This window comes from Vespa mandarinia, chromosome 19, assembly GCF_050613455.1.
Source record: "Vespa mandarinia isolate Hongniang chromosome 19, ASM5061345v1, whole genome shotgun sequence".
Taxonomy (NCBI): Eukaryota; Metazoa; Arthropoda; class Insecta; order Hymenoptera; family Vespidae; genus Vespa; species Vespa mandarinia.
The window spans coordinates 1,618,583-1,646,399 of record NC_140828.1 but is presented as its reverse complement, the minus strand read 5'-3'; the positions used below and the strand labels follow the sequence as shown (position 1 = coordinate 1,646,399).

The window sequence follows — 27,817 nt, the reverse complement described above, 5'->3', positions numbered from 1 at the left end:
TCAACTTCTCTAATGATAACCTTCGTCTCCTTTCTATCTCGTCGAATTTTCCTCGCTGACGTCTTTTCATTTCTATTCTTTTTTCTTTCCTTCTTTCTTTTTTTCTATTTTTTTTTTTTTTTAAATGTATATATTTCCCTTTTTTTTGCTGCAACGATCAATGAAAATTAACGATTTTCATTCAACGATGACTTTTCGTTCAATTACTCACGATTTAATATTCGATTAGATAACCCGTTCCTTTAATTTATTTATTATTTATCTTTTCATTCTTCCCCTAAGACGCCACCCTCTAACAACCCTTATAATATATGCGATATCAACGAATCTATCGACGCGTACGATTGAAAACACACGTTTCGATTGAGTTTGAGAATCTCTGATTAAAAAAAACACAGGCCGCGTGCGGCGGCGTTGGAGGTGGTGGAGGCAGTGGTAACGGTGACGATGGTGACGGTGGTGGCGGTGGTGGTGGTGGTGGTGGCGGTGGCGGTGACGGCGGCGTTCATGCACAGGTTGCGCGTCATTTACACCGCACAAATTTTCAAGCAAAATTTTCCACCCTATCCACTCACCGAGCCGAGCAACAAGGCGATATTAATAGCAAAATTCTTTGGAATCTTAAGATTAAAGGGTAGCCCACCGTGTTATCTTCATGGGATAATTTCCTATAGGGTTTGGATAAATATCCCCTTGAATGTTAACCGAATTTGATAATATAAAAAATAAAATAAAATAAAATTAAATTAAATTAAATTAAAAAGAAATCCGCATATCGCATACATTTACATGCATACATTCATACATACAAGCACATATATATATATATATATATATATATATATATATACATTGGTTTGGCAACTAAGTCATTGCGGAAACAAAATCCGCAATCACTTAGTTGCCAGCGGGATATTTTATTGGCAACTAAGTCGTTCCGGTGACCGAATCCGCAATGACTTAGTTGCCAACGGGATATTTTGTTGGCAACTAAGTCGTTGCGGTGACAGAATCCGCAATCACTTAGTTGCCAATCCCGCAATCACTTAGTTGCCAACCCCGCAATCACTTAGTTGCCAACGGGATATTTTGTTGGCAACTAAGTCGTTGCGGTGACCGAATCCGCAATCACTTAGTTGCCAACCCCGCAATCACTTAGTTGCCAACGCCATATTGGTTTGGCAACTAAGTCATTGCGGTGACGGAATCCGCAATCACTTAGTTGCCAATCTCGCAATCACTTAGTTGCCAACACCGCAATCACTTAGTTGCCAATCCCGCAATCACTTAGTTGCCAACCCCGCAATCACTTAGTTGCCAACGGGATATTTTGTTGGCAACTAAGTCGTTGCGGTGACCGAATCCGCAATCACTTAGTTGCCAATCCCGCAATCACTTAATTGCCAATCCCGCAATCACTTAGTTGCCAACCCCGCAATCACTTAGTTGCCAACGCCATATTGGTTTGGCAACTAAGTCGTTGCGGTGACCGAATCCGCAATGACTTAGTTGCCAACGCCATATTGCTTTGGCAACTAAGTCGTTGCGGTGACCATATCCGCAATCACTTAGTTGCCAACGCCATATTGCTTTGGCAACTAAGTGATTGCGGTTTTTGTCGATAGATGTGCTTTACACTTTCCGCAATCACTTAGTTGTCAACCCAATACATAATCTATACCCTTTTTTCATCTGTCATAGTATGTAAAATAAATAAATAAAGAAAAAAATATATAAATATATATATATATATATATATATATATATATATATATATATATATGATATTCTTATTTTGTTCAAATTTATAAATAATTTATGAAGTTTAAGCGTTTAATAGAAGTTAACTCGAAGATGCGAAATACCTCCTTCTTTTTCTCTTCCTCCTCTTTTCCTTCTCCTCCTTGAGTTTCGAGGGAGACGATAATAATAATAATAAAAAAAAAAAAAAAAAAAAAGAAGAAAAAAAGTAAAGAGAGGAAAAAGAAACACGCACGGCGTTGATCAGTAAAAGATCTCAACGCTTGGAAACGACAAGCCAAATAAGATTCGCAGGTGCATATAACACATATACGTAAGTGGAATATACATATGTATGCGTGTGCATGTATGGATGTGCATATATATATATATATATACACGTACTTACGTACTTACTTACGTACGTATATATTTATTTATTTATTTATTCATTTATTTATTTACGTCAGATCTCTCTCTCCCTCTCCCTCTCTCTCTCTCTCTTTCTATCTTGCTAAAAAGAGGGAAGAAATTGAGAAAGAAAGGATATCGTTCGAAATGGTAATACCAATGTGACTTCGTAAGCTTTCCACCATCAACATCATTTTATATATATATATATATATATATATATATATATATATATATATATACACACATTGAAGGCGATTAAAAATCGAAAGAAAAACTATGACGCTTATATATGTTTTCAATATATGTTTGTGTATATGTGCATTCGTGTACGTCACGTTCTCAAACATTTTATCCCATCCTCAGAATATTTTTTTATCGTCTACGAAGGATCGTGTCTCGTGTCTTCCTTTGCGATTCCATCTTTCTTTTATTTTCTTCGACGGAGAAAGAGAAAGAGAGACACAGAGAAAAAGATAGAGAGAAAGAAAGAAAGAAAGAAAGAAAGAGAGAGAAAGAGAGAGAAATCCAACATCCGAAAACTACGAGGCAACCATCTTTTCTCTCATCGTCGAGAGCTTTTTATCATCAAGAGACAAGACCAAAAGAGAAAGAGAGAAAGACAGAAAGAAAGAAAGAGAAAGAGAGAAAGACAGAAAGAAAGAAAGAGAAATAGAGAGAGAGAGAGAGAGAGAGAGAGAGAGAGAGAGAAAGACAGAGAGAGAGAGAGAGAGAGAGAGGAATAAAGACTGGAGATATCATGGTACTACCATCGGAGCAAAAGCAACCCTTTTTCCTTTTTGAAAACGCCATCTCTGGAAACTTTCCTCGTTTTTTCGTTCCTCTTTCCTTCTTTCTTTCTTCCTATCTATCTATCTATCTATCTATCTATCTATCTAACTATCTATATATCTCTATTTCTCTCTATCTCTTTCTTTCTTATTTCCTTTTTGCTTTCTTTCTTGTATTCCACTTTTGGATGATGCCTTGCTGTATATCGGGATTTCTCTTGTCGAGAACGAAAAAAGAAACTCCTCCTTCTAAACTCTTGACGAAACTATCGAGAACTTGACGACTTTCGCGAAGTTACTTCAAAAGAGGACGTTTAATATTCGTCGTCCTAACTTTTTTCTCTTTTTTTTTTATTCTCTCTCTTTCTCTCTCTCACTCTCTCGCTCTCTCTTTTTCTTTTTCTTTTTTTTGTCTTCTTTCATCTTTACACGTACGCAGAAACGTGTATTATATAGTTTTATTCCGTTGGATGATAAAAATTTAATTAACGTTTATTTATTTGTTTACGATCGTTTTAAAATTTTATTAGAAATTTCTAATTCGATAAATAGATAGAGGAAAAGAGAGAGAGATAGAGAGAGAGAGAAAGAGAGAGAGAGAGAGAGTGGAATGGGGATCACTTGAATAATTCCATAAAATATTTTTATAGAAAGATCGAAGATATTTTAATATAAATAAACACACACAAAAAAATATATATATATATACACATATAGATATATAAATATTTATATATTAAAATATCGACGATCTTTCTTGAAAAAAAAAAAAAAAAAAAGAAAGAAAGAAGAACGAAAAAGAAAATTATTAATATCGATTTAAAGAGTACGAAAAAAAAAAAAACAAAAAAAAGAAGATAAATCATAAATATATTTCGTAACGTTCGAATGACATGTTTCAAGTGTCTCATCGCAAAAAAGAAAAAAAAAAAAAAAAAGGAAAAAGAAAAAAGTTTCATACTAAAAACATTATGTAAATATAAAAAGTCCGATATAACTATGATTATCGTGAAATAATATCTGTTAATATTTCGCAAATGGTCGATTTGGTTAAAGATATTCGTGATAAGAAATCAAATGTTATTGCAGATGTTCTCAATGTAAATTTTTTAAACTAACACGACATCATATCGTATCAGATCACATGAATAAGGTTTCATTCCTTCCTTCCTTCCTTCCTTGTCTCGTAAAATGTGAATCGCACGCATAATCCCGACTAAACGACATTGACGTCATGATAAAAATAGAAAGAAAGAAGGAAGAAAAGAAAGATAGATAGATAGAGAGAGAAAAAGAAAGGGAGAGAGAGAGAGAGAGAGAGGACATCCCGTTGACGAGACGAACATCCCGATGACGTTTGTTAAACGCAAATGGAAACCTTTCGCTTTGCTTTATGCGATGGAAAAGGCCATTAGGAACTCTTAAGAGATCGAGACCGATTGCGATATTTTAATCTTCGTTCGTTTAAAAGATCGACTACGTCGATACTGAAAGATCGATTACTATATTATTATAATAAAAAAAAAAAAAAAAAAAAAATAAATAAATATTAAACATCGCGATAAACAATCGTCCATTCCTTTAGGACTTCTGAGAATTGCGCTTATTTCTTCTTTCTCTCTTTTTTTTTTTCTTTTTCTCTTCGAGTAAGTACTTATTTATTTACTTACTTAGTTACTTACTTAGACAATTATTCGAACTCTTTGATCTTACGATTTCTACGATAGATAAAGACCAATGTTTCATGATAATTTATGGGAAATACTTGGATGATGATTTAGTAAACGGCCTCGGAGAATTAATCTCGTGGTGCCATTTAGTTCGAATAACTAAGCGTTATTTAATTTTATCTTAATGAGTTTTCATGAAGGAGTTTAGCGTGCGAAATATGACAAAAGTCAGAATGACTGAAGATGATCATTGAAGGAAAAATCATTAAAAGAAAAAAAAAAAAAAAAAAAAAAAAAAAGAAAAACTGAAAAGGAAGAAAGAAAAGAAAAGAAAAGCATGAAATTTATTCACTTATCAACGCGAGTTTTAAATAAGCCGAGACATTGATAAAAAGTTTACCCTAGATATCAAAGTGATAATCGATAAATCTTCAAAGATAATCGATACTAAATCTTCTTTTATATATGTATACACATATAAAAGATTTATTCTTTAGTTTTACGATATAATAAAAGAAAATTCGTAACAATCATTTTTGATTTCTTGCGCGACGTTAGCTTTTAAAACATACGATGACAGCTATAGCACCTATTTAAATTTCCACCTGTTCTTCCACCCCTCCTCCTCCCTCCCCATTCTTCTAATTCAATCGTAATTCTAATCTTTAAATAATGACGTTTAATGATCGTCGTGTCGAAAAAATGATGATAATGATAATGATGATTCCGAAAGGAAAAAAAAGTAAATACTTAATAAATTTAGTTTGATGCGGAAAAAAAAAGACGACGGACGGATTCTCTTTGAATTTTCAGAAACATAACAAAAGTACTTAAGTGTATTTCTTCTTAATTATATAATTAATATTATATAATTATAAATATATATATATATATGCATGGTATATATGTATGTATATATGACACGAATTTATATAGGAAATTATTCGATAGGCGTCTTTAAAAAAAACCTTTAAAATTCATTTATAATATACGAGAAACTTATCGTTATCGTGATTGTGTTTCGATATGTTTAATACAGTTACACTCGACAGAGTAAATAATAATAATAATAATAATAATAATAATAATAATAATAATGATAATAATAATAATAATAATAACAACATAAAATGTAAATGAGCGTTGGACATAATTAAAAGTGATGGCCATTGATCGTTCTCATTTAACATAAAATATATACTTATGTATAAAATCCATGAATATTTAAAAAAAATGTATATATATATATATGTACGTACATAGGTATGTAAATATGTATGTATGTATGTATATATACATGGAATACTACTTTAACGTTTGGTTTTGTCGTAAGCTTTTACCACGAATAACACGTCGATGCCCTGTTACATAGCAAATCGATTCACGTCATTCTAAATTGACTCGCTTTCACATTTTCCTACAGAACCATTTCCCTCTTTTCGTGTTATTTAACTAGTTCGATCCGTACATGAAAACAACGAACTATCTTTTCACTCTTTTTATCGTTTAAAGGTCTCTAGGTCGTATGACACATTCTTAATTTTATATATATATATACATATATTCTTTATATAGGTAGTGTTACCCAAGTAGTTCGTAAAAAGAAGATGAAAAAAAAAAAAAGAAAAAAAGAAAAAGAAGACAAAACTATAGAATAGATTTTTTATTACTTCGTTCAATCCTATCAAAGGATTATTTTTCTATAAATCTCTCTCTCTCCCTCACTCTCTCTCTTTTTCTCTCTGTCTTTCTCTTTCTATGACGTACAATACACTTGTACGTGTGTATATGTATAGATTCAAAAGGACGAATAGAAAGACGTATTTTTTGAATTTCGTTGAGTGCTTTTAAACGACGACTAAGAATAATAAGAGTAATAGCATTGGTAATAGTAATAATAATAGTGAATGGTTCAATGAGAAATATATTCTTCCTTTTTTTTTTCTTCTTCGTTTTCGTGAGAACGTTCTATTTCTACTTCTATTCCTACATTTATATTCCCCCTCCCTTCCTCCTGCCCTCTCACTCTCTTTCTTTTCTTTTATAGCTTTGTCCTAGAATAATTTTCATGATAATTGAACAAAATGTTATCAACGACAAGGATAACGACGAATGAACACACGATATCCATTAACAGAAACACGCTATATAAATATATATATATATATTTATATATATATATATATATATATATTCCCTTCTTTTTCGAAAATTAGAGAAAATAAATAATGGACGTTTCCTCGAGAAAATAGAAAATACACTTGTTCTAAGAGCTTAATAAATACCAATCATACATTTTATAAACATTAGACAAAATACATGTATATATATATATATATATATACACACACAGATCACACACGCACGCACACATGTACACACACACACACATTTAATACATTTAAAGACGAAAGATATAACTATGGATGATGACGGTAGGAGGTCCAAAGAACGAATGAAGAAGACAAGCCAGTCGACAAAGATTTCTGTTTTTTCTTTTTTGCTTCCTTATTCTTTCTTTGATTGTACGATACAAACACGTGCGACATTCTCCCTCTCTCCTATCTCTCTCTTTCTCTCTCTTTGTCTCTCTCTATCTTTCTCTCCTGGCATGAGGCCACTAAGTCTTTTTGTCCTTTATTAATAGACAAAGTATTATTCCTAGAAAAATAGGGAGATAAACAAACGAGACCGAGTTGTAACCGAGTTTCTACGTGACCTCCGTGTGTTCCTTTCAAGCTACACATGATAAGAATGTAAACATCTTTGAGAACGTCGAATATTTATTCGATATACATACATACATACTTATATCTATCTATCTATGTATGTATATACACACACGTATGTACATATATATATATATATGTACGTACGTACGTAGTTTAGATATGTATGTAAATTGACATAAATTCTAATGTCATGAAAATTGTTAATTTTAATAATTATTAGATCGTTATAACATCAATTCTGATTATTATCTCGAATATTGATATCAATTTATTAGGACATATTTTTTTTTTTGCAATATTTCGTATCGATAAAAAAACATTATCCATTCGCGTCTTATCTAAAACTGAATTTAAATCGATTTTCATAAGATAATCAATGTTTTTTTTTCTTTTTTTTTTTTTTTAATTGAATCGAAATATATTAAGACGGAAAGAGAGAGAAAGAAAAAGAGAGAAAATACATACATACGTACATACATACATACATACATACAAATATATATATTCTCAATGTATAACGCGTTTCTCACCTTTTTTCCATTCCAATACGTTCGGAAAAAGCGTTGTAATGAAGAGAGAGTCGATATCCTTGAAGAAATGACGACGACGAATTATTCGTACGTCTCCTTTGTGTCCTAATGGTTCCTTCGATATAACGACAACGTTGTCGATTGTGAACGTAACGAAATTCCCTTTCTCGTAATAATAACAATTGTTGTTGTTGTTGGTTCTGTTGCTGCTGTCGTCGTTGTTGTTGTTGTTGTTGTTGATAAAATAAAGGATCGATTTGATGAATCCCGTGAACAGGTAATCTCCAGCAAAGAACATACGGTACAACAAAGTCTGGTTTGAGTTGCAGCAGAGGCAATACTCGATATTCAATTTGACGAGAGAACGAATGTTGTTGTTGTTGTTGTTGTTGTTGTTGTTGTTGATGACGGTAATAGTGATCTTGGTGGTGGTGGTGATGGTGATGGTGGTGGTGGTAGTTATGATAATGATGATGATAATGATGATGATGATGATGATGATAATGATGATGATGATAATGGTAATGATGGTGATAAGAGTACGAAGAAAAGAATTGAGTGTTGCTATCGTTGCTCGAGCCGCGCACCGGGAGCTGAACTTCTCCACGGAAGATGTTGCTATCACGCCACTCAAGGTCACGGGCTAACATGTCACAGGGACGTCATCCCTATCGACCACGAACTACCGATACCACCATAGATCCGACATACTCGATCACGATTGACTTCGTATATCGAAATCGTAATAATATTTATTATCCTTACACTTTTATACTCGTTTAAATATTATACTTGTTGTCTCGATGCGATAATATACGTAAACAAAACTCTCGTATATTTCCAACTTGGAAGGAAGGAAGGAAAGGAGGTAGGAAGGGAGGGAGGGAGGGAGGGAGGGAGAAAGAATGAAGGAAAATATAGGAAAGGGAAAAAGATAGAAATACTTCTTGAGAATAATATTCTTCTTCTTCTTCTTCTCTTCTTCTTCTTCTTCTTGAAATTATTCAAGATGATAAAAGAAGGTACATAAAGGAAAAAAGAAAGAGGCAGAAGAAAGAAAAGAAAAAAGAAAAAAAAAGAAACAAATAAATAAATAAATAAATAGATTGATAGATAAGAAACGTGGGATGGACAGAAGTTTGGAAATATTTTCGATGGAAAAATTTTAATCAACTTTTTATCGACTGACCGGAGCCGACCAACGAGCAAGACAGACCGAACGAACGAACGAACGAATGAAAGAACGAACGAACGGACGGACGGACGGACGGACGTAAAACGAAAGCCGAGATGAGATATCGCGCGACGGTAACAACGACGATGACGACGACGACGACGACGACGACGACGACGACAACAACGACGACGACGACGACGATGACGACGACAACGACGACGTGGAGAAGAACGAGAACGAGAACGATGAGAACGACGAGGACGACGACGCGTCGCGACGCGACGCGACGCCTCGCGACTCGACGCGCGCCAACACGACGATTTTCAAAGAGAGCATGCGCGCGCACCACATCCCGCACCCACGCTCAGGGCTGGCCCAACACACATCTTTATTCTTATCTCTCCTAATATCATTATATAAATCTTTTTTGATAAATTTGATAAATTTTCTATTCCAATTGAAATCGCGATCTCGAAGAGAATATAAATCTTTTTTTTTTTTTTGGTTATCGTACTCATATATAAACACAGACACAACACTCACGCATTCCTGCATATATAATTGTTGTATTTCGATGTTACATATTATCTTTTATTTTATTATATATATATATATATATATATATATATATATATATATATTATTCTTATTTATTATATTTACCCCTATATTATTATTTTATTATTATTCCTTTATTTTATAATATATTTTATTTCTATCGAAATAAATCTAGAACATATTATATATCAATTATTTTTAATATGTATATATTGATTAGTTTAATATCATCAAGATGAGAGAATATTAAGAATATTAGATTAGTTTAGGAACACAGTCGTATATTTCATTCGATAAAGGTCAAAGAAAGATCGTACATATTTCTAATCGCCTAATCACATGTATTAAATGGATTTCAATAAATGGTAAAATTGAAATCTTCCAAAACATTTTAATATTCTCCCTCTTGTTTTTTTTTTTCTCTAATATATATTCTTCGTTCGATCTCTTTTCCTCTTCCTATGTTTTCTTTTCCTTTATCTTTTCTTTCTTCTTTTTTTACATAATATTTTTTTGTACATAATTAAATTGTAAATCATTAAATCGTAATCTTTATTACAAAATTCCATTAAATGCTTTTACGTTTAAGCTACTTCGTTTCTCTTAATTCAGTAATCGTCTAGAGTTTATAAAAAAAAAGAAACAAGAGAAAAAGAAAAATAATAATCGAAAATGGAAAAGATTATCGGATCTGACATTTTAATGATAATTTTTCATATAATTAAATCGTCTCACGATTTAACCAGTCTCTGCTAATGAGCGCGAACCAGCCATGAAATCTTCTTTTCACGGTTCGAACGTAGGTGAGAACGATGCAAAACATGTTTCTCCATCCCCTCCCTCCCTCCTCCCTCCTCTCTCTTTCTCATTCTCTCTCTCTCTCTCTCACTCTCTCTTAAATGTAATTCCCAATGATCGAGACGAGTTTTCGATCGTTTTTTGTAATCGAAATATGAAAGGATGAAATATTAAAATGTATGCGAATGGAATTATGTATATACGATGTGATTGCATTTCGAAGGACAAACTTTTACTTTGATACTTCGCGTTACGATCGAATATATATAATGATCTTGTGCATTTACAAAATATCCATAAAGATCTATCGATCGATCCTTTTCATTTTTCTAATTTGTTCTCATTTATTTATTCAAGTTATATTTCCTTTCTATTTATTTATTTATTTATTTTTGCTGTTGTTGTTTTGGCCGAATGATATTTAAACTTGAAACATCAAAAACGTAGAGAATTTTATATTGGATTTTTTTTTCTTTTTTTTTTTGACGATAGTAATATTCATTCACAGAATTTTCTCTCATAGATCATGAAAATGATTGATCTCTCTTGAGATCGTTGTCATCATCATCATCATCATCATCATCGTCGTCATCATCATCGTTGTTATTACATACGTCGACTAGTAACGATGAAGCAAGTGGTAGCAAGCGATAATTGACTCGTAACTCTTAATAATTTGCTTATTGACATTTCACGATGCATTTCTATTATGAAAGATTTTTATATCTCAGAAAGAGAAAGAAAGACAGACAGAGAGAGAGAGAGAGAGAAAGAGAGAGAGAAAGAGAGAGAGAGAGAGAAAGAGAAAGAGAAAGAGAGAGAGTGAGAGAGACATTTAAAGATCAATGATTACATTATCGAGAGAAAGACGACAAAGGAGTATAACTCGAAGATATCGATCGATACAATCGATCGAGAAAAATGGAAAGTTTCTCTTTTTATTCCTCTCTCTCTCTCTCTGTCTCTTTCTTTTATCCTTTTCTACCTTTCTTATCCGAACACGAATCGATCGTCTGATTTCGTAGCAACGCGTAATTATCAGTTAGCGTGGACTAATTGGTAGCTTTGAGATCCAATCGATCGATAGCGATACTTTATGGCAAAGATGTTCCCGAAGGTTGTTGTCGCTGCCGTTGCCGTTGCCGTTGCTGTTTTTTGTTACTGAGAAATATAAAGAAGAGAGAGAGAGAGAGAGAGACTATGTTTTACAAAATGATTTTCAATTATTACTACACGAAGATGCATCAACGTTTGCTTTAACCAAACCCGATCATTATCGGGAGCGTTTTCCTTTCCTCAAGCGTACATAAATTTATGATGTTTATATCTTCGATAATTTCATATTTCTCTCTATCTCTCTCTCTCTCTCTCTTTTTCTCTTTCTCTTTAAAGTATGAAAACGAATTTGCATGCTAGTGAGAGATATTACATTTTTACGTAACAACAAAATGAACAAAATTGTCAATTAAATTGTCAATTACTTGCTTTTTCTATTTTACTCTTTCTCTCTCTCTCTCTCTCTCTCTCTCTCTCTCACACACAATCTTTGGCGCTTTATTTCTCTTTTTATTCTGTTCACTCATCCTCGAGAATTAAATTTCATAATATATCAGATAAATAAAACGCGATAGTATCGAACGGGATTTAGAGTTGTTTACACATTAATCAATGTTTCTTATTGGTCTCTACTATATATATATATATATATATCCCTGGAAAATATCATTTAAATTAGAGCGTTTTCGGTGTTAAAAAAAGGAAAAAAAAAAGAAAAACAAAAAAAAAAAACAAAAAAGAAAAGAACAGAAAAAAGGATAATTTCGTAAAGGCTTGACGTACTAACGAAAATTTTCTTATATCACTATATATACATCTAGCCCTTTCACGACCTAGATAAAAAAATTTCTTTTTCCTTTTTGGTTCGTTCTATAAAATAGAAAGTGATAAAATAAAGGATGACGTCAAGAGATAATTACGATATAAATTAATTACATTACGTTTTAAAGTAAAGCACTTAATAGAGACAGTCTATCATTCTTCTTGACTATCTATATATATATATATTTTTTTTTTTCAAATTTTATATATATATATAAAAGAAAATACATTGAATAATTTTTTTTACCTTGCGACATCCTTAAAGTGTCATAGCGAATGAACAAAAGCAAAATCTTGAAACTTCGAATGGGGAATAGACGACACGGTATCGTTTGCACGAACTCGAATAACAAAAGCCATTGGTTTAAGAGTAAAGAAGAAGGTGAAGAAGAACAAGAAGAAGAAGAAGAAGAAGAAGAAGAAGAAGAAGAAGGAGTATAAGGGAAATAGTGGAAGGAGGATAGAGAAATATCTGCATGCCCTGTGCTGCACCGAAACGTGATGCCCTTACGAAACATTCTCCGTGAGGCACGGACGTTCATAGGATGGTAAAATTCACTGGTAAACAGTCGCACATCGTTCTATGTACAATACATATATATATATACATATATAAATGGATGTATGTACATACTAGGAATACAAAAATCAAGGTAGGACAATGTGTAAAAAGTAAATGGTGACAATTTCGTTTCAATTCATTCTCTCTCTCTTTATTTCTATCTCTCTCTCTCTCTTTTTTTTTTATATTTCTTCTTTCATATTTCCACGATATTGCTTTCTCTTTCTATTTGTCACTTTCATTATATTCTATCTCTGTCGATTGAATTTGTCCCTCCTTTAAAAATCGAAATCACTCGTGTACAACACATTAGCCAGCAGCAGTATGCATCAATAGAAAGAGTGAGTGAGTGAGTGAGTGAATGAGTGAGAGAGAGAGAGAGAGAGAGAGAGAGAGAGAGAGAGAGATACATAATCCCTTTTTCGGAGTATACACATGAACGAAGGGCCCCTGCAACGACGGCCCTGGGCGTCGTTTCTTTCCACCCACCCATCTGACTCGTCGCGACGAGGGTAGTTTCGACAGGGCGAGAGTTACCCTCGTGCTACCATTGGCCAACGAACTCGCATGCGCTTTAACTTCGAAACTACCCCCTATTGATCCATTCTCTCTCTCTCTCCCTCTCTCTCTCTCTCTGTGTGTGTATGTGTGTCTGTCTGTCTGTCTCACTTCCTCTCATTCTTTTACTCTTATACACGTTCTTTCATCTTTCTCTCTCTTTCTTGTTTCTTTTAGCAAGGACACTCTCGCAAAAGATAGTCGAAGATACGAGATACACTATATCCCATCGTCGTTTCTGCCACCTTTCGTTGTTGTATCTGTCTGTTTTCTTATCTCTCTCTTTCTCTCTCTCTCTCTCTCTCTCTCTTTCTCTCTTTTTCTCCTTTCTTCGGATATCGGTTCCCAGCTGGTGTCTTACATACATATATATATATATACATTAATACATATGTACACGTTAGTTGCATCCTTCTCTTAACCGCAACTGTGATCTTCGTATTGTTATTTTTCTTCTCTTCTTCTTCTTCTTTTTTTCATTTTTTCTTTGTTTGTTTATTTCTTACTTTCTTTCTTTCTGTCTGTCTTTTTTCAACGATCCCTCGTCAACAAATTTCTCGCATAATCCAAAGAAATTTTTTGTCGTATTTTGTGATGCACATTTAAACGTTTGATTTAATGTTAAAAAAAAAAAAAAAAAAAAAAAAAAAAGAAGAAGAAGAAAGAAAAACTACAAGTCGAATATAATGTCAGGAACTAATTATTATTAATAATAATCTGTATACATATATATATATATATATATATATATATATATAGGTTGTATGAAACTCGTCGAAATTGATACAAGATGAGAAAGCTGTCAGTACGAAGATGATAACTTTTCTAACGTAAGTACTTTACTACTACTATTACCAGAGTAGATGGACGTTAACATAGAGTAGCGAGATGCAGCTGACAGGTGGGAATTAGATGGTCGAAGCACATCATGTTTAAAAGGGAATTCTAATTAGTAGGTATTCATTTGCTAACCAACATTGTAAGATTTTAAACTATACCTTTTAAATTGATCCTTCGTATATTACAAACACGCGCACGTACACGCACATACGCACATATTGTGTGTGTGTGTATGTGTGTATGTTAAAAATTTTAAATGATCTTCAAAATTAACTGTCCGTTTCGTATATTTCGTACACACGTGAATTCATTTTAATTGTATTCTTTTCAACGACAAGTAATTTTCTTCTCCCTCTCTCTCTCTCTCTCTTTTTCTCTCATAATCCTTAACGAAGTACGAAACATAAAAAAAAATGAAAAAGAAAGAAAGAAGGAAAAAAAAATAAGAAGAAGAAGAAGACGAAGAAGTAGTAGGAAAACAACGTTCCAAGAAAAAAATGAAAATGAAAATGAAAAGAAAAAGGGAGGGAAAAAAAGAAAAAAAGGAAAGTAAAAGTATCGGCCCTTGTTTCTTGTTTCGGTCAAAACGCGATATCGTGACTCGTTCTCGCCATTAGGGAATCTCTTCTCGTTGAAGAGAGACTCCTCAATGTTCTCGTCGGTTCTTGGCGGTACTTTTTGCATGTAAATTGCAGTTAAAACACCAACGGAACGTAGCCGCCGCTAATTTCGGATGCCGGTGGCTCGATTCGATGAAAGATTTATGAAGACCGGGATAAAGAATCAAGGAAAGGGAAGAGAGGCAGACAGAAACGGAGATAAATAAAGATAAAGATAAAGATTAAGATTAAGATAGATAGATAGATAGATAGATAGATAGATAGATGGAGAGAGAGAGAGAGAAAGATAGAGGATTGGTAGGACGTGCTTAAGCAGCAGCAAATTTGCCTTTGTTCCATATTTCACTAGTTTTCGCTTTGTTTTTCTTCTTTTTATTTCTTTTATTTTTCTTTTTTTATTTCTCTTTTTCTTTTTCCTTTTTTTATTTTTATTTTATTTATTCATTCATTTATTTTTCTTTTTCTTAGATCACGGCCTCTTTTGCGATTAAACAAGAATATCCTTCGTATCTCTTATCTTTCATCTTTCCTATCATCGATAAATGCTTTCGAGAATATCGAAGAAGAAATTTATTTTATTTCTCTCTCCTTTTTTTTTTTTTATCTTTTTTCTTCATTCTTTTTGAGATAAATCAAAGACACTAGATCGATCTTCTATGAACAGAGAGATAAGTAATAGAATAGAATAAAATAAAATAAAATAAAATAAAATAAAATAAAAAAAGAAAAAGGAAAGAAAAGGGAAAGAACGGAGAACAGGAACAAATAAACGAATAAAAAATAAGGATGATGAAGTATAAGAGGAAAGAGAGAGAGAGAGAGAGAGAGACACAAAGAGAGACACAGAGACACAGAGAGAGAGAGAGAGGAGGAGGAGACGATTGAATATTTAAGAGATGCTCCGTTCACGTGGAAAATCAAACTCTGCTTCTCCATTAAAAAACGAAGCATATACTACAAAAAAAAATGAAGAAAGAGAAAAAGAGAGAGAGAGAGAGATGGACAGAAGAAAAAAAATAAATGATCAAGATGAAATTAGTGGTGTCTGCGTTCTCCCTATATTAACATTTTCTCTCTTTTTCTCTCTCTCTCTCTCTCTCTCTCTGTCTTTCTACTTTTATTTTTTTCTTTCTCTTTTTCTCTCTCTCTCTCTCTCTCTCTTTTTCTCTCTCTATTTCTTCTTACTTGTTACTCCCGAAGGATAAGCGTTGTTTCTTGGGCCGCAGTAATAGGAAACGTTTCTTACGGGCAGTAAAGTTCATTCCGAAGCTTCCTTTCGAGATATTAAATCGGAAGGAAGGGTTGCATCGTAAAATGAAATTTCTCGATTCATAGAAAGAAAAAAAAATATATATATATATACCTTCGAGCATTGTTAATCATTTTTTTTTTCTATCGAATTCGACGAAAACAAAAAGACAAGGAAAAAAAGAAAGAAAAAAAAAATTGTTCACGAAAATTGCTCAAAAACACAAAGGGAGAAAAAAGAAAAAGTATAATTTTTTCTTTTCTTTTCCTTTTTTTTTTTTTCGTTCATTCGAAATGTTGACTCTTTTAAGATAGAACGACATTTGTCGGAGAGATGAACGAGTTCGATGATTAAAAGCAGGGATTACGAATGGGATTGTTCGAGAGTGTTTTTTAAAGAGCCGAGTGTTCGTACACTTTGCGAAGTCAGCAGGCGTGACTAGGCAAGTATCGAAGGAAGGGTTTTCCTTGTCGAAAATAAGCCACGTGGGTGAAGGGTAGAAAGAGAAAGAGAAAGAGAGAGGGAGAGACAGAGAGAGAAAGGAATACGGAAGGGGAGAAGCACGCATAGTTACGAGAAAGGGTGAGTGACTCGATATAAAAAGCGGTGTTCTTTCTCTCTTACTCATACACACACACACACAAACACACACACACACATACGCTCACTCACTCACTCACTCACTCACTCTTGGTCCACCCTCGTTGGTATCCATCCATTGTTTCCATATTCTCCTCTTTCCTCTCTCTTTCTCCCTCTCTCTCGCTCTCTATCTCTCTATCTTTCTTTCTGTCTCTGTCTCTTTTTTCATTGCCCTCCGGATACAAAAAGAAAGAAAGAAAATCAAAAGGGACGTCATTTTTCAGAGTGACGGACGAGCGGGAAACCGCATACAGGGAGAGTCCTCCAATTTTATATCATTGTGATATCAAAATTATTAACTTCTCTTCTTGATACATATATACATATGTCTATATATATATAGTATGTGTATGAGTAAGCGAATGGGTATATCTATATATAGTTATATAGAATAATGCCATTTTTCAAAGTGACAAACGTATGAGAAACTGCGAAATAAAAAGAGAGAGAGAGAGAGAGAGAAAAAGTCCTCCAAATTTTATATCATTTTTATATGAAAATTATTAACTTCTCTATTTATTAAATGAATAATTTCTCTTTTATATGCTTATATGTATTTATATAGGACAAATTAATATAGACGCAATGTCATATGTGTCATTGTTATTAAATACATATTAACGAAGGTGAACTGTTCCGAGAATATAAACAGTTCTAAGAATTCAGCCAAGGACTTTGGAGTTTGTTTATCAATACGTATTCGTACTTGAAATACCAATTTCAGTCTTCTATGAGCGATCGAAGAGACAAGATGTACAAGATTCGTTTCTTTTAGAAATTTTTAGAACGTTTTAGAATTATCATTTAATATCGTACATTAATATAAGTTTCGTTATTAGTATTATTTTATTAACATATATATATATACACACACACACACATACACACACACACACACACACACACACACACACATATATATATACGTATAGATATATAAGAGTTATAATTCGATAAGAATAAATCGATAATATTTTGATATCACTTTTGTATCGTCTTAAAAACAATTTTCTATTTACTTTTTCTTTTCCATTGTTTCAGAAAAAAAGACAAGTAATACTATTAATTATCATGGATGTTATATGTATATGTGTGTGTATGTAAAAAGATATCAACTTCGATACGTAGTACCAATATACGTGTACATTTTTAACAGGATACTTGGAGTTTTTTTTTTTTTTGGCGGATCGATTGCGTTGAAAATCACGCGTGCGGAACGAAACACAGTAAGTAAGCAAGCAAGCAACCATTTGGCTTCGAAAAATGAGAAGATAGTAAAAAAAAAAAAAAAAAAAGAGGACTGACTCGTCATACTTTTTCGTGCTTTTATTTTCTCTCTCTCTCTCTCTCTCTCTCTTTCTCTCTTTCTCTCCCTCTCTCTCTCTGTCTGTCTTTCTTTCTTTCTTTCTTTCTTTTTATTAGTTTCATTCCGTATATCTTTCTTCTCTATCTAACTTTGTGAAGGTTTGCTAAAAGGGGAAAGAGAAGGGTCAACCAAACCTGATGTTTCTACGTTACTGCAACCCTTTGATTCGCGTATCGACTGTCTGCCACTCGTCGAAGGGTGAAACAAATTTGTTCGACGTACGTTTTACATAAGCTTGAGTATACGTGTATCTACGTGTCTCTCTGTGTATGTGTATATGTGTATGCGCCGTATGCGTATATATGTACGTGTTTATAAAAAAGAAATCCAATTCTGTTTCTCTGAAAATCTTCTATATACACCCATACGTACATACATATATACATACATATATAAAAGTACCATTTCCTTATAAGATCAAAGAAAAAAATTATCTAATATCGTTTTAAATAACAATTAAATGGAAATCATTGTCGTACTATTTATCTCTTTCTCTCTTTCTCTTTCTTTCTCTCTCTCTCCCTCTCTTTCTTTCTCTTTTTTTCTCATCATTCATTTAAAAACTTTCAGATTTGAACAACAGCCACTAGTTTCTATCATCGATCAGATTATTTTCGTATTACGAGAAATATTACTTATAAATCGTTAAATACTTACAGACATCTTATATGCATAATTCATTTGTAATCGTTGATAGAGTTTAACAACGTCATCGAGAGAACAGGGAATGGACTATTCGTAATGTCAAAGATAATGATCGATCAACCGACGATCGATCATTATCGAAGACTATATAACCGAGTAAACGCGAAGTCCTTTAAAATCATGGAATGGGGAAGAGCATAGAGAACGGAGAATGTGGGAGGGAGAAGGGGAGATGGGGGAGGAGTGAAGGGAATGTACACGATAATTAAAGGACATAGCTTCGGGCGATTTCCACCGAAATTGGAAGTCACGCTCGACGGAGATGGTTAATAAAACTTTGGTTATATACATTTGTGTGTGTGTGTATGTGAGAGTGAGTGAGTGAGAGAGAAGAAGAAGAAGAAGAAGAAGAAGGAAATGAGAAAACGTCAGAAGAGCGAAGATACGTGTTTAACATCGCAAGCTCATATACAAAATTTCGATAATTGATATTGGTAAATAATTTTAATATTAAATATCAAGAACGACGATTTAATGTCATATATTAAAAACGATAATAGCGTTATACGATAATAATAATACGTATCAGATTAATGTCTGATGAAAATTTCAAAGAGAACGAAAAAAAAAAGCAAAAAAAAATTATCGCCACTTTCAAAGTGAGGACATTCGTGAAGGACGAGATTATTTTTCTTCTTCTTTTTTTTTTCCATCAAATTTTTCTTACCGTTCAAGTTTAGTTTTTAATTGATATAACTTCAAGTCACAAAATAAGAAGATATATATATATATATATATATATGTATAAATCTTCTAGTTCTCTTCTCTATATATATATATATATATATATATATATATATATATATATATATATATATATATATATATATATAGAAACCGAGAGAGAGAGAAAGAGGTTCAATAAGCTAATTCAACGTAATGAGGTAAAAATAAGAGAAAGTGGGAAGGGAAGAGAAAATGATAGAGCAGAGAAGTCGGTTAAAAAGACGACCTTCGTTGGACTCTCATCCATATCTTTTCAACGCCAACGAGCTAGAGATGCTAACGGATAAGTGACGTGGAACGCGAGAAGTGGAAGAAACGAAAGGTGTGGGAGGAAAGTTTCCAAGAGATTTCTTATCAAAATGCAAATTCGCTTGGCGACCTTTCGCTATTCTCTTCTATCTCTATCTCTCTCTCTATCTCTCTCTCTTTCTTTAGTTTTGTCTGTTCAACATTTTCAATTTTAACTATTTTTAACTTTATACATTGTTATTGAATAATAACGACATATATATATATATATATATATATGTATATAGGAATATTTGTTGAAATATCGACTAGCTAGGAAATAGCAAGCATTTACAATTTTACAATGTACGATTTACAATTTAGATGGAGGGCCATTGTCTGTCTATGCAACCCTTTTCTCTCTCTCTCTCTCTCTCTTTCCGTCGTGGCGTATGAAAAAGCTACCCTCGGCCAATACACCCCCGACAAAACCACCCTTTTCTCTCTCTCTCTCTCTTTTTTTTTTAACCCTCCTGCTCATCATCGCGTCCCTTGCACTCGACGCGGATATCACTCTGAATACTTTCAGTTTGTGCATTCACCGATGTCGCTTTCGTACTTTCGAGCTATCCCAATCCGAAGGCCACTTTAGTCGAAAAAAAAAAAGAAAACCAAAAAAAAGGGGAAAAAAAGAAAGGAAGAAAATAAAAATTAAAAGGAAAAATGCAAAGAAAAAAGAAAAAACAAAAAAATCCTCCTCTATTTGTCCGCAAATTATTCTTCTATTTCTTCTCGTCGAACGTGTGAGTGAGGAAAAAAGAAATATATATATATATATATATAGAGAGAGAGAGAGAGAGAGAGATAGGGGTAAGGATAAAGAGGGAGGCATCGAAATTACCACATCTTGTATTATCCGTTAACAGAAACGACACAGGCAACAACTATAAAAAAAAAAAAAAAAAAAGAAAACGTCGTTCGTGTGACTTCGTACTTTTATCTAAACCGATTTCTTCTGCGTATAAGTTTTCTCGTAACACTTGGGTTTAAGCGCTTGGCCAAATAAAGTCATCGCGATTATCGCCATCGTAACGAAGTGGACGTTTATTTCCCGACGGTACGGGTACTACCCGTGGTTGTACGATACTACTACTACTACTACTACTACTACTACTACCCCTGCCTTCATCACCCCCTTCCCCGTTCCCCGTTCCCTGCTAACCGCACAACACCCTCTTGTCTCCGCCATCTCTCTTCAAGTGCACCCCGATTCTCTACGTTTTTCGAGTCCTCCAATGGTTTTACGAGTTTTACGACGGTTTATCACGAATACTCAAGAGAGAGTGAGAGAGAGAGAGAGAGAGAGGAATTATTTTAGATTAGTTTTTTTTTTAAAAAAGGAAGGATAGATTATAATATTAAATAGCTTACGATTTATTATATTATTAAATAGATAAAATTAATGATATGGGATGTATAATTTTAGAATAAAAAAATAAAGAAGAGGAGGAGAAAGATAGAGAGAGAGAGAGAGAGAGAGACAGAGGGGGAGAAGATAGAGAAAGAGAGAGAGAGAGAGATGGAAACAATAAAATAAGAAGAAAAAATAAATTAAAAGGATTGCTTTATATAAAAAAGAGAAAGAGAAAGAAAATAAGTGATATATATATATAAAAAAAGAGAGAGAGAGAGAGAGAGAGAGGTTTCTCGCGTGGCTCGTAAAACCGTAGAGCTTTTATCAAGTCTCGCGATAAACGAGCGAACAAGTTCGTGTACACATATATGCGTCCTAGTACTCACGAAGTGTCGTGTGCTATCGCGGACCCGCGAGCACGTCGTTACAATTAATAATGCATGCGATATATATACTAGAAGGCTCGTTCGCACGTATTACCGCGAATAAATTTGTAACCTTACGTTCAAGAAGATCATCAACGTCGTCGTCGTCGTAGTCGTCGTTGTAGTCGTCATTGTGATAGTTGTAGTCGTCGTCGTCATAGTTGTCGTTGAAAAGATGATTCATCGTAACTTACGCTTTAGATCAGAATGATGAATGAAAGATTCTAATGTTATATCTAAACAGGATTATAAAACGAAACTTATTGTTTCCTGCAAAATTTTATATACATATAAATATATATATATATATATATATATATATATATATATATATATACACCTATATACATACATAAATACATAGAAATACATAGAAATATTTGTATGCTTTTCATTGGATATTTCATTCGAATTAACGATTCAATTAATCATTTATAATTCGTATTATTAAGAGAGAAGTAAGAAATTAATTGTAATAATTGGTTGCAAAGAGATAGAGAGAGAGAGGAAAAGAAGAACTACAGTGTAATTAATTAATGCACGAGTAATACGAATAAAAGAACAAAAAAAAAAAAAAGAAAAGAAAGAAAGAAAGAAAGAAAAAAGAGTCGATGATTTCTGACAAATACAAGAAATTAATTAAAATCATCGATGCAATAATAGTATTGTCGATGGATTTTTAGTATCTTAATAAAAAAATTTTCAAAATTTTCGCGCGTATACGAAAAGAGAGAAAAAAAGAAAGAAAGAAGAAAAAAGAATAAATAAATAAAAAAGAAATAAAGAGAGAGAGAGAAAGAAATTCGTCAATTTACATAGTCCAACGAGAATACCTAAGACAAAAAAAGCGAGTCAACGATTGTCCTAAAGTTTGACTGAATTAATCACTCGACTAGTATTTTTTTGTTGTTGTTGTCTCATACGTAAAGAAAACTACGTAAATTGCTTGAACTCGTAATTCCGTATACACGTTGTTAAATTCTTCAATTGTTCGTTCCTTTTTTTCTTTTTTTATTTCTTCCATTTTTTTTTTAATTTTTTCTTTTCTTCCCTCAAATTTTCAATCATTAATGAAATTAAAATGTTGACTATCGTTAACGTTACGTTTATATATATGCATATACACGCATATATATATATATATATAGCAGATGGGATTTTATAGGTGAGACCGTGAGGTCATTGACCTTACCCGATGTGTAGGAACCTCGTCGAGTAATGTGTGTTGTACTACGATCCTTCTTTCCCTTATTTTCTTTAGCTTCTTCTCGCGGTTTTATCGATCACATTACATGGGATAAAACTTTACGTTCCAACGATCTTCGACGACGGGGGTTCCCTTCGGTCGTTTCCATGTTCGTTGACAAGGAACGACAGAGGAGATAGAATGAAAGAGAGTGAGAGAGAGAAAGAGAGAGTGAGAGAGAAAGAGAGAGTGAGAGAGAAAGAGAAAGAAAGGGGGGTAGTATAGATATGCGAGAAAATGGTCGATGGAAACAAAGATAAACGTAGAGAGAAAGAGAGAGAAAAAGAAAAAGAGAGAGAGAGAGAGAGATGCTTTAATTATCGTTAATTAGAATGCATTTTTTTTTTCCAATCTTTTTCTTTTCCACCGTTGTTATTGTCATCGTAGCGGTCTATCTACTCTCCATGTGGTTTGGAAAAAACGAAGAAAAAAGAAAAGAGAAAACGCCAAACGTTACTTTTAAAGAAAGTTAAGTAAATATAGAAGAAATAAAGGATTAAAAAAAAAAGAACGAAGCAAAGAAGAAAAATGAAAGAAGAAAAGAAAAAAAAAAGAAAAATCGTGAAGATAATGAAAGATCTAGCATCCGTTCGTTTGTTCGTTCGTTCGGCAGTTTAATTAGTCAAATGGAAAAAGAGGAAAAAAAGATGAAACGAAAAAGAGAAAAAAACAAGCAAAATAAAAATGAAAAATAAAAAAAAAAAGAAAAACAAGGAAGAAGAATGATAACGAAATGATGAAAAATGATAACAGCGTTATCGGATCGTCGATGTAAGTGGAAAAAAAGAGAAAAAAAAGAAAACAACAAGGAAAAAGAAAGAATGAAATAAAAAAAGCAAAACAAAAAAAACGTGTGAAGGCATTAAATAATAACGATACGTAGAAAAAGAGACAGAAAGAGTTAGTAAGAGAGAGAGAGAGAGAGAGAGAGAGAGAGAGAGAGAGAGAAAGAGACAGAGAGATACTCTCGAACGATACATGAAAAATTCAATCCCGGAACGCATTTGCTAATGATCCTTTCGCGCGTTTCGCCTAACTCTACATATATCGTTTTTCAATTAGCTGATTGAACGCGAACGTGTCCGAGGGAAATACATACATACATACATACATAAATACATACGTGTATATATACATATATATGTATATATACGGTGTAACCAAAAGAGAGAAAGAGAGTTTGCTCGCAAAGACATTACAACAAATTAATGTCAAAAGTCGGTCGCAAATGTCGACCATTTTGGAAAATTTTAAGCACGAAACTTCGAAGAAGACGCGTTTAATATATATATACATACATACATACATATATACATACATATATACACACGTACACAAACATAAATGGGTATCAAAGTATATATATATTTTTTTTTCTTTAAAATTATATACAATAAATACGAATATGTCATAATTAATTTAATCATAATTAATTTATACTTGAGAATATTACGATAGAAATTCTCGTTCTCTTTCTCATTCTCTTTCTCTATTTTGCAAAATATTTCAAGAATTTTCTTTATAGGAATGTTAAATATTACTGTTGAAATAATGCTCGTTCGAAATCTGTCACGTTTACCTCGTCAAATTTCATTTTAATACAAGTACAAGATTACATTTTATTATTAATATATTCAATCGTTAAAATATTACAACTATGAATCCCAATATAAAGTATCATCTTCAAAAAAAAAAAAATATATATATATAAATATAAATAAATTAGAAATAAATTTTCTTTCAAATGTTAGAACTAACAGAATCATTATCGATTTTAATATAAAAACGATAAGATAATCCTAATGAGTGTCGATTTATAATTTGTCGTCTTCGTCGTCATCGTCGTCATCATCATCATCGTCGTCATTGTCGTCATCATCGCCGTCATCGTCATCGTCATCGTCATCGTCGTTGTCGTTGTCGTTGTCGTCGCGCTTAGACGGTGCCAAAACGAGTAAAACGTTAGACCCGTGACTAGACTCGGCAATTTTCTGGAAAGAGACTTTTCAGGAAGAAAAGAGATAAAATAAAAGGAGTATAGAAAGAAAAGAAAAAAGCGAAAAAAAAAGAAAAAGACAAAAAAAGACAAAAATAAATACATATAGAAGTTCTCGCGTGTAGGTTCGACGGGTTCTCGGGGGCCTCGAGGGCATGGGTATACTCGCGTGACGTCGATGGAGAATCGGTCAGGAAACGTCGGCTATGGGCACACGAAGAGAAACGAAGGGTGGAGGAAGGACGAAGGAAGAAGAAGAAGAAGAAGAAAAAGAGCGAGAGAGAGAGAGAGAGAGAGAGAGAGAAAAGGAAGAAGTTGAGGCCGTTACGAGGTATAGATGTTTAGCTGGATAAACTCTCTCTAAGACTTGTGTTATCCTTTCAAAGACTACCGTTGCTTTCGAAGGTCCCCTGCCCGCCCCTACCCTCCCTTCACCCCCCTTATTTTTCCTTCTTTCCTTGGACTTCTCGTGGTTTATTATTTTAAAAGTGAAAACGACGTACGTTCGTTAAAATTTAACGTAAGGAAATTATCCATTGCGTTGTTATTATTTATTATTACTCGAGGATAATTAATTGTTATGGTCAATCTTTATTTTCTTTCTTTTTCTTTTTCCTTTCTCCATTTATTTTTAAGTAGTAATTTTTTTCTTTTTCTTTTTTTTTTTTTTTGACATCGAACAAACATTCTTGGGGAGGACTAATATATATAAGAAAAAAAAAAAAAAAAAAAAAAAAAAAAAAAAAAAAAAGAGAGAGAGAAATAAAAAACAGATTTTTAAGCACAATCTTATTAGTTTCTTCCTCTTTGTCCCCTCCCACCCCCCTCTCCGCCCTATCTTTCATATCTTTCCATTCCTTTCCCCCTTTGTTTTTCTTTTCTTACTTTTTCTTTTTTTTTTTCCATACAGACACAACACAACACACGTCAAAATGTATTGGATAATCGTACATTGACGATGAGATGCATTTTGGTCGACCTCGAGACAAGAAATAAGCGAAGATCCGGCCGTATTTTTTTTTTTTTGTGCGAAGGTTATTATTACGAAAGGAAAAGTTATAAATACCTATTTAATTTGCACTTCTACAGAAGTAGAGTACCTTTAATATCTGGGAGGGAATAAATTTGGCCGACATCCAGAATATCCACCTATTTTTGCGAGATGCTATTTTGGACTCGGGCCATCTAACACAAGAGATAAAAAAGAAAGAATGGAAAAAAAAAAATAAATGAGAGAGAGAGAGAGAGAACTTCGATATATTAAAAATCCAAAACTCTAACCGAAGCCCTTACATTCAATTCACCCATTTATTCCCACCCACCTATCCCCAATCCCATTTTCCCATTAAGATAGTTATAATACAGATATAACAGGCAGAAACTTTGCTTCTTAAGAAAACTGTCTGAGGAAGTTATGATTATGATCGAGTTTCTTTCTAGTTGGAGTTTAGCTTAACAAACACCACGATGGCTAACACACCTGACCGACCGGCATTGGACACTTTAGAAGACCGTGAGGGAAACACGAGAACGTCCTACTTGAAACAATAACTGTCAGAATTTATTAACATGAATTTGAAAAGTTTTACGATAATGCACGTCATCTTCTTTCTTTCTTTCGTTCTTTTCTTTCTTTCTTTCTTTCTTTCTTTCTTTTTTTTTTCTTTCTTACTTACTTACTTTCTTACTTATTTTTCTTCTACTTTTACTTATTATCGAAAGTGAAAGAGAAAACATGGACAGATCTGTATGATCATTAACATTTATATAGAATTGATTGTTTCTTTTATTAGATACATACATACATAAATACATATATACATATATATATATTTTTTTTGTTTTATATGTTCAAATTGAGAAACTGAAGGGAAATATGTGAAAAATCTTGGGGAAAATAATTCCTAAATATATTTTACATTATTTTACATGTTCAAAGAGAAAAGTTAAAGTTCATGATTGATCAGTATATAAAATAAAATAGAATAAAATAAAATAAAATAAAATAAAATAAAATAAAATAAAATAAAATAAAATAAAATAAAATAAAAAAGAAGAATACGTCTGATAGAAAACGAATGTAAAATTTAATTCAAGACGGAGACGGAGACGAAGACGAAGACGAAGACGAAGACGAAGACAGAGATATAAAGAGAGAAAGAGAGAAAGAGAGAGAGAGAGAAGAGAGAGCAAGTAGTAGAAAACGAAGGGAGAGGCTCCGAACGAAAGGATACGTTCAACCTTGGAACGAAAAAACGTAACGGTCATTCGCCTGCAAGGTGAAGAAAAGTTGGCCGTAGTAAGTCGAAGTGGAAGTCGTGGTACTAAGAGAGAAGAGAAGAGAAGAGAAAAGAAGAGAAGAGAAACGAGGTATAGCCAAGCAAGTAAGCAAGCAAGCAAGCAAGCAAGCAAGCAAGAAAGCAAGAAAGCAAGCAAGCAAGCAAAGCAAGCAAGCAAGCAAGCAAGCAGGCACTGACCGGAGCCAAGGAGACGACGCTTCGAGCGATCGGTGATTCCTGTCCGCTTGGACGAGCCAACAGAAGAGACCGGTCTCTCTTTCTCTCTCTCTCTCTCTCTCTTCTATATGTATATCTATTTTCTTCTCTTTTCTTTTTCTTCTTCTTCTTTTTCTTCGAAAGAAAGAGAAAGAGAGAGAGAGAGAGTGAGAAAAAGAACAATGTTCTTCCGTAAAAGTTCTGGTAAAGCACGTAAAATGTGATCCAGAAATTGATATCTTTAATCAATCTAAAACTTATAAAATTCTTAAGTTTATCTTATGTTTATTTATTTTTATTAATAAAGATTACAATCTACATTGTAAATATCTAAATATGATCATAGTATTAAAATAGATATGATCGAGATTTTCTATTAATGTATATTCAATGAAAATTCATCGTAGTTGATTATTGAAGAAAAAAATTCATGATTAATCAAATGTATATATAATACTTT

General features: G+C 33.0%; 1 protein-coding gene and 1 long non-coding RNA gene across 6 annotated transcripts in view; one reads left to right on the top strand and one right to left on the bottom strand.

Annotated features, from left to right (window-relative positions):
- The window catches only part of LOC118448061 (uncharacterized), a 97,935-nt gene extending 89,334 nt beyond the window's left edge, over positions 1-8,601 (bottom strand). Inside the window, exon 1 of one of the 3 annotated variants that reach the window (XM_085662592.1) lies at positions 7,875-8,601. In XM_085662592.1, the coding sequence (XP_085518718.1) occupies positions 7,875-8,524 (650 nt within the window). In that variant the 5' untranslated portion in view covers positions 8,525-8,601. The remainder of the gene's footprint in view (positions 1-7,874) is intronic. The other 2 variants (XM_035880819.2, XM_035880820.2) reach the window with 2 other exon arrangements.
- Positions 8,602-17,501: 8,900 nt separating this feature from the next.
- LOC118448063 (uncharacterized) lies at positions 17,502-26,594 on the top strand. Of its 3 annotated transcripts, XR_004840079.2 has the most exons (5): positions 17,502-17,982; positions 18,221-18,340; positions 18,693-19,261; positions 24,988-25,193; positions 25,773-26,594. It is a non-coding gene; the product is annotated as an uncharacterized LOC118448063 (long non-coding RNA). The 3 variants fall into 3 exon arrangements; XR_004840077.2 differs by lacking the exon at positions 18,693-19,261; XR_014983269.1 differs by having other exon boundaries at positions 18,221-19,261.
- The last annotated feature ends 1,223 nt before the right edge of the window (positions 26,595-27,817 follow it).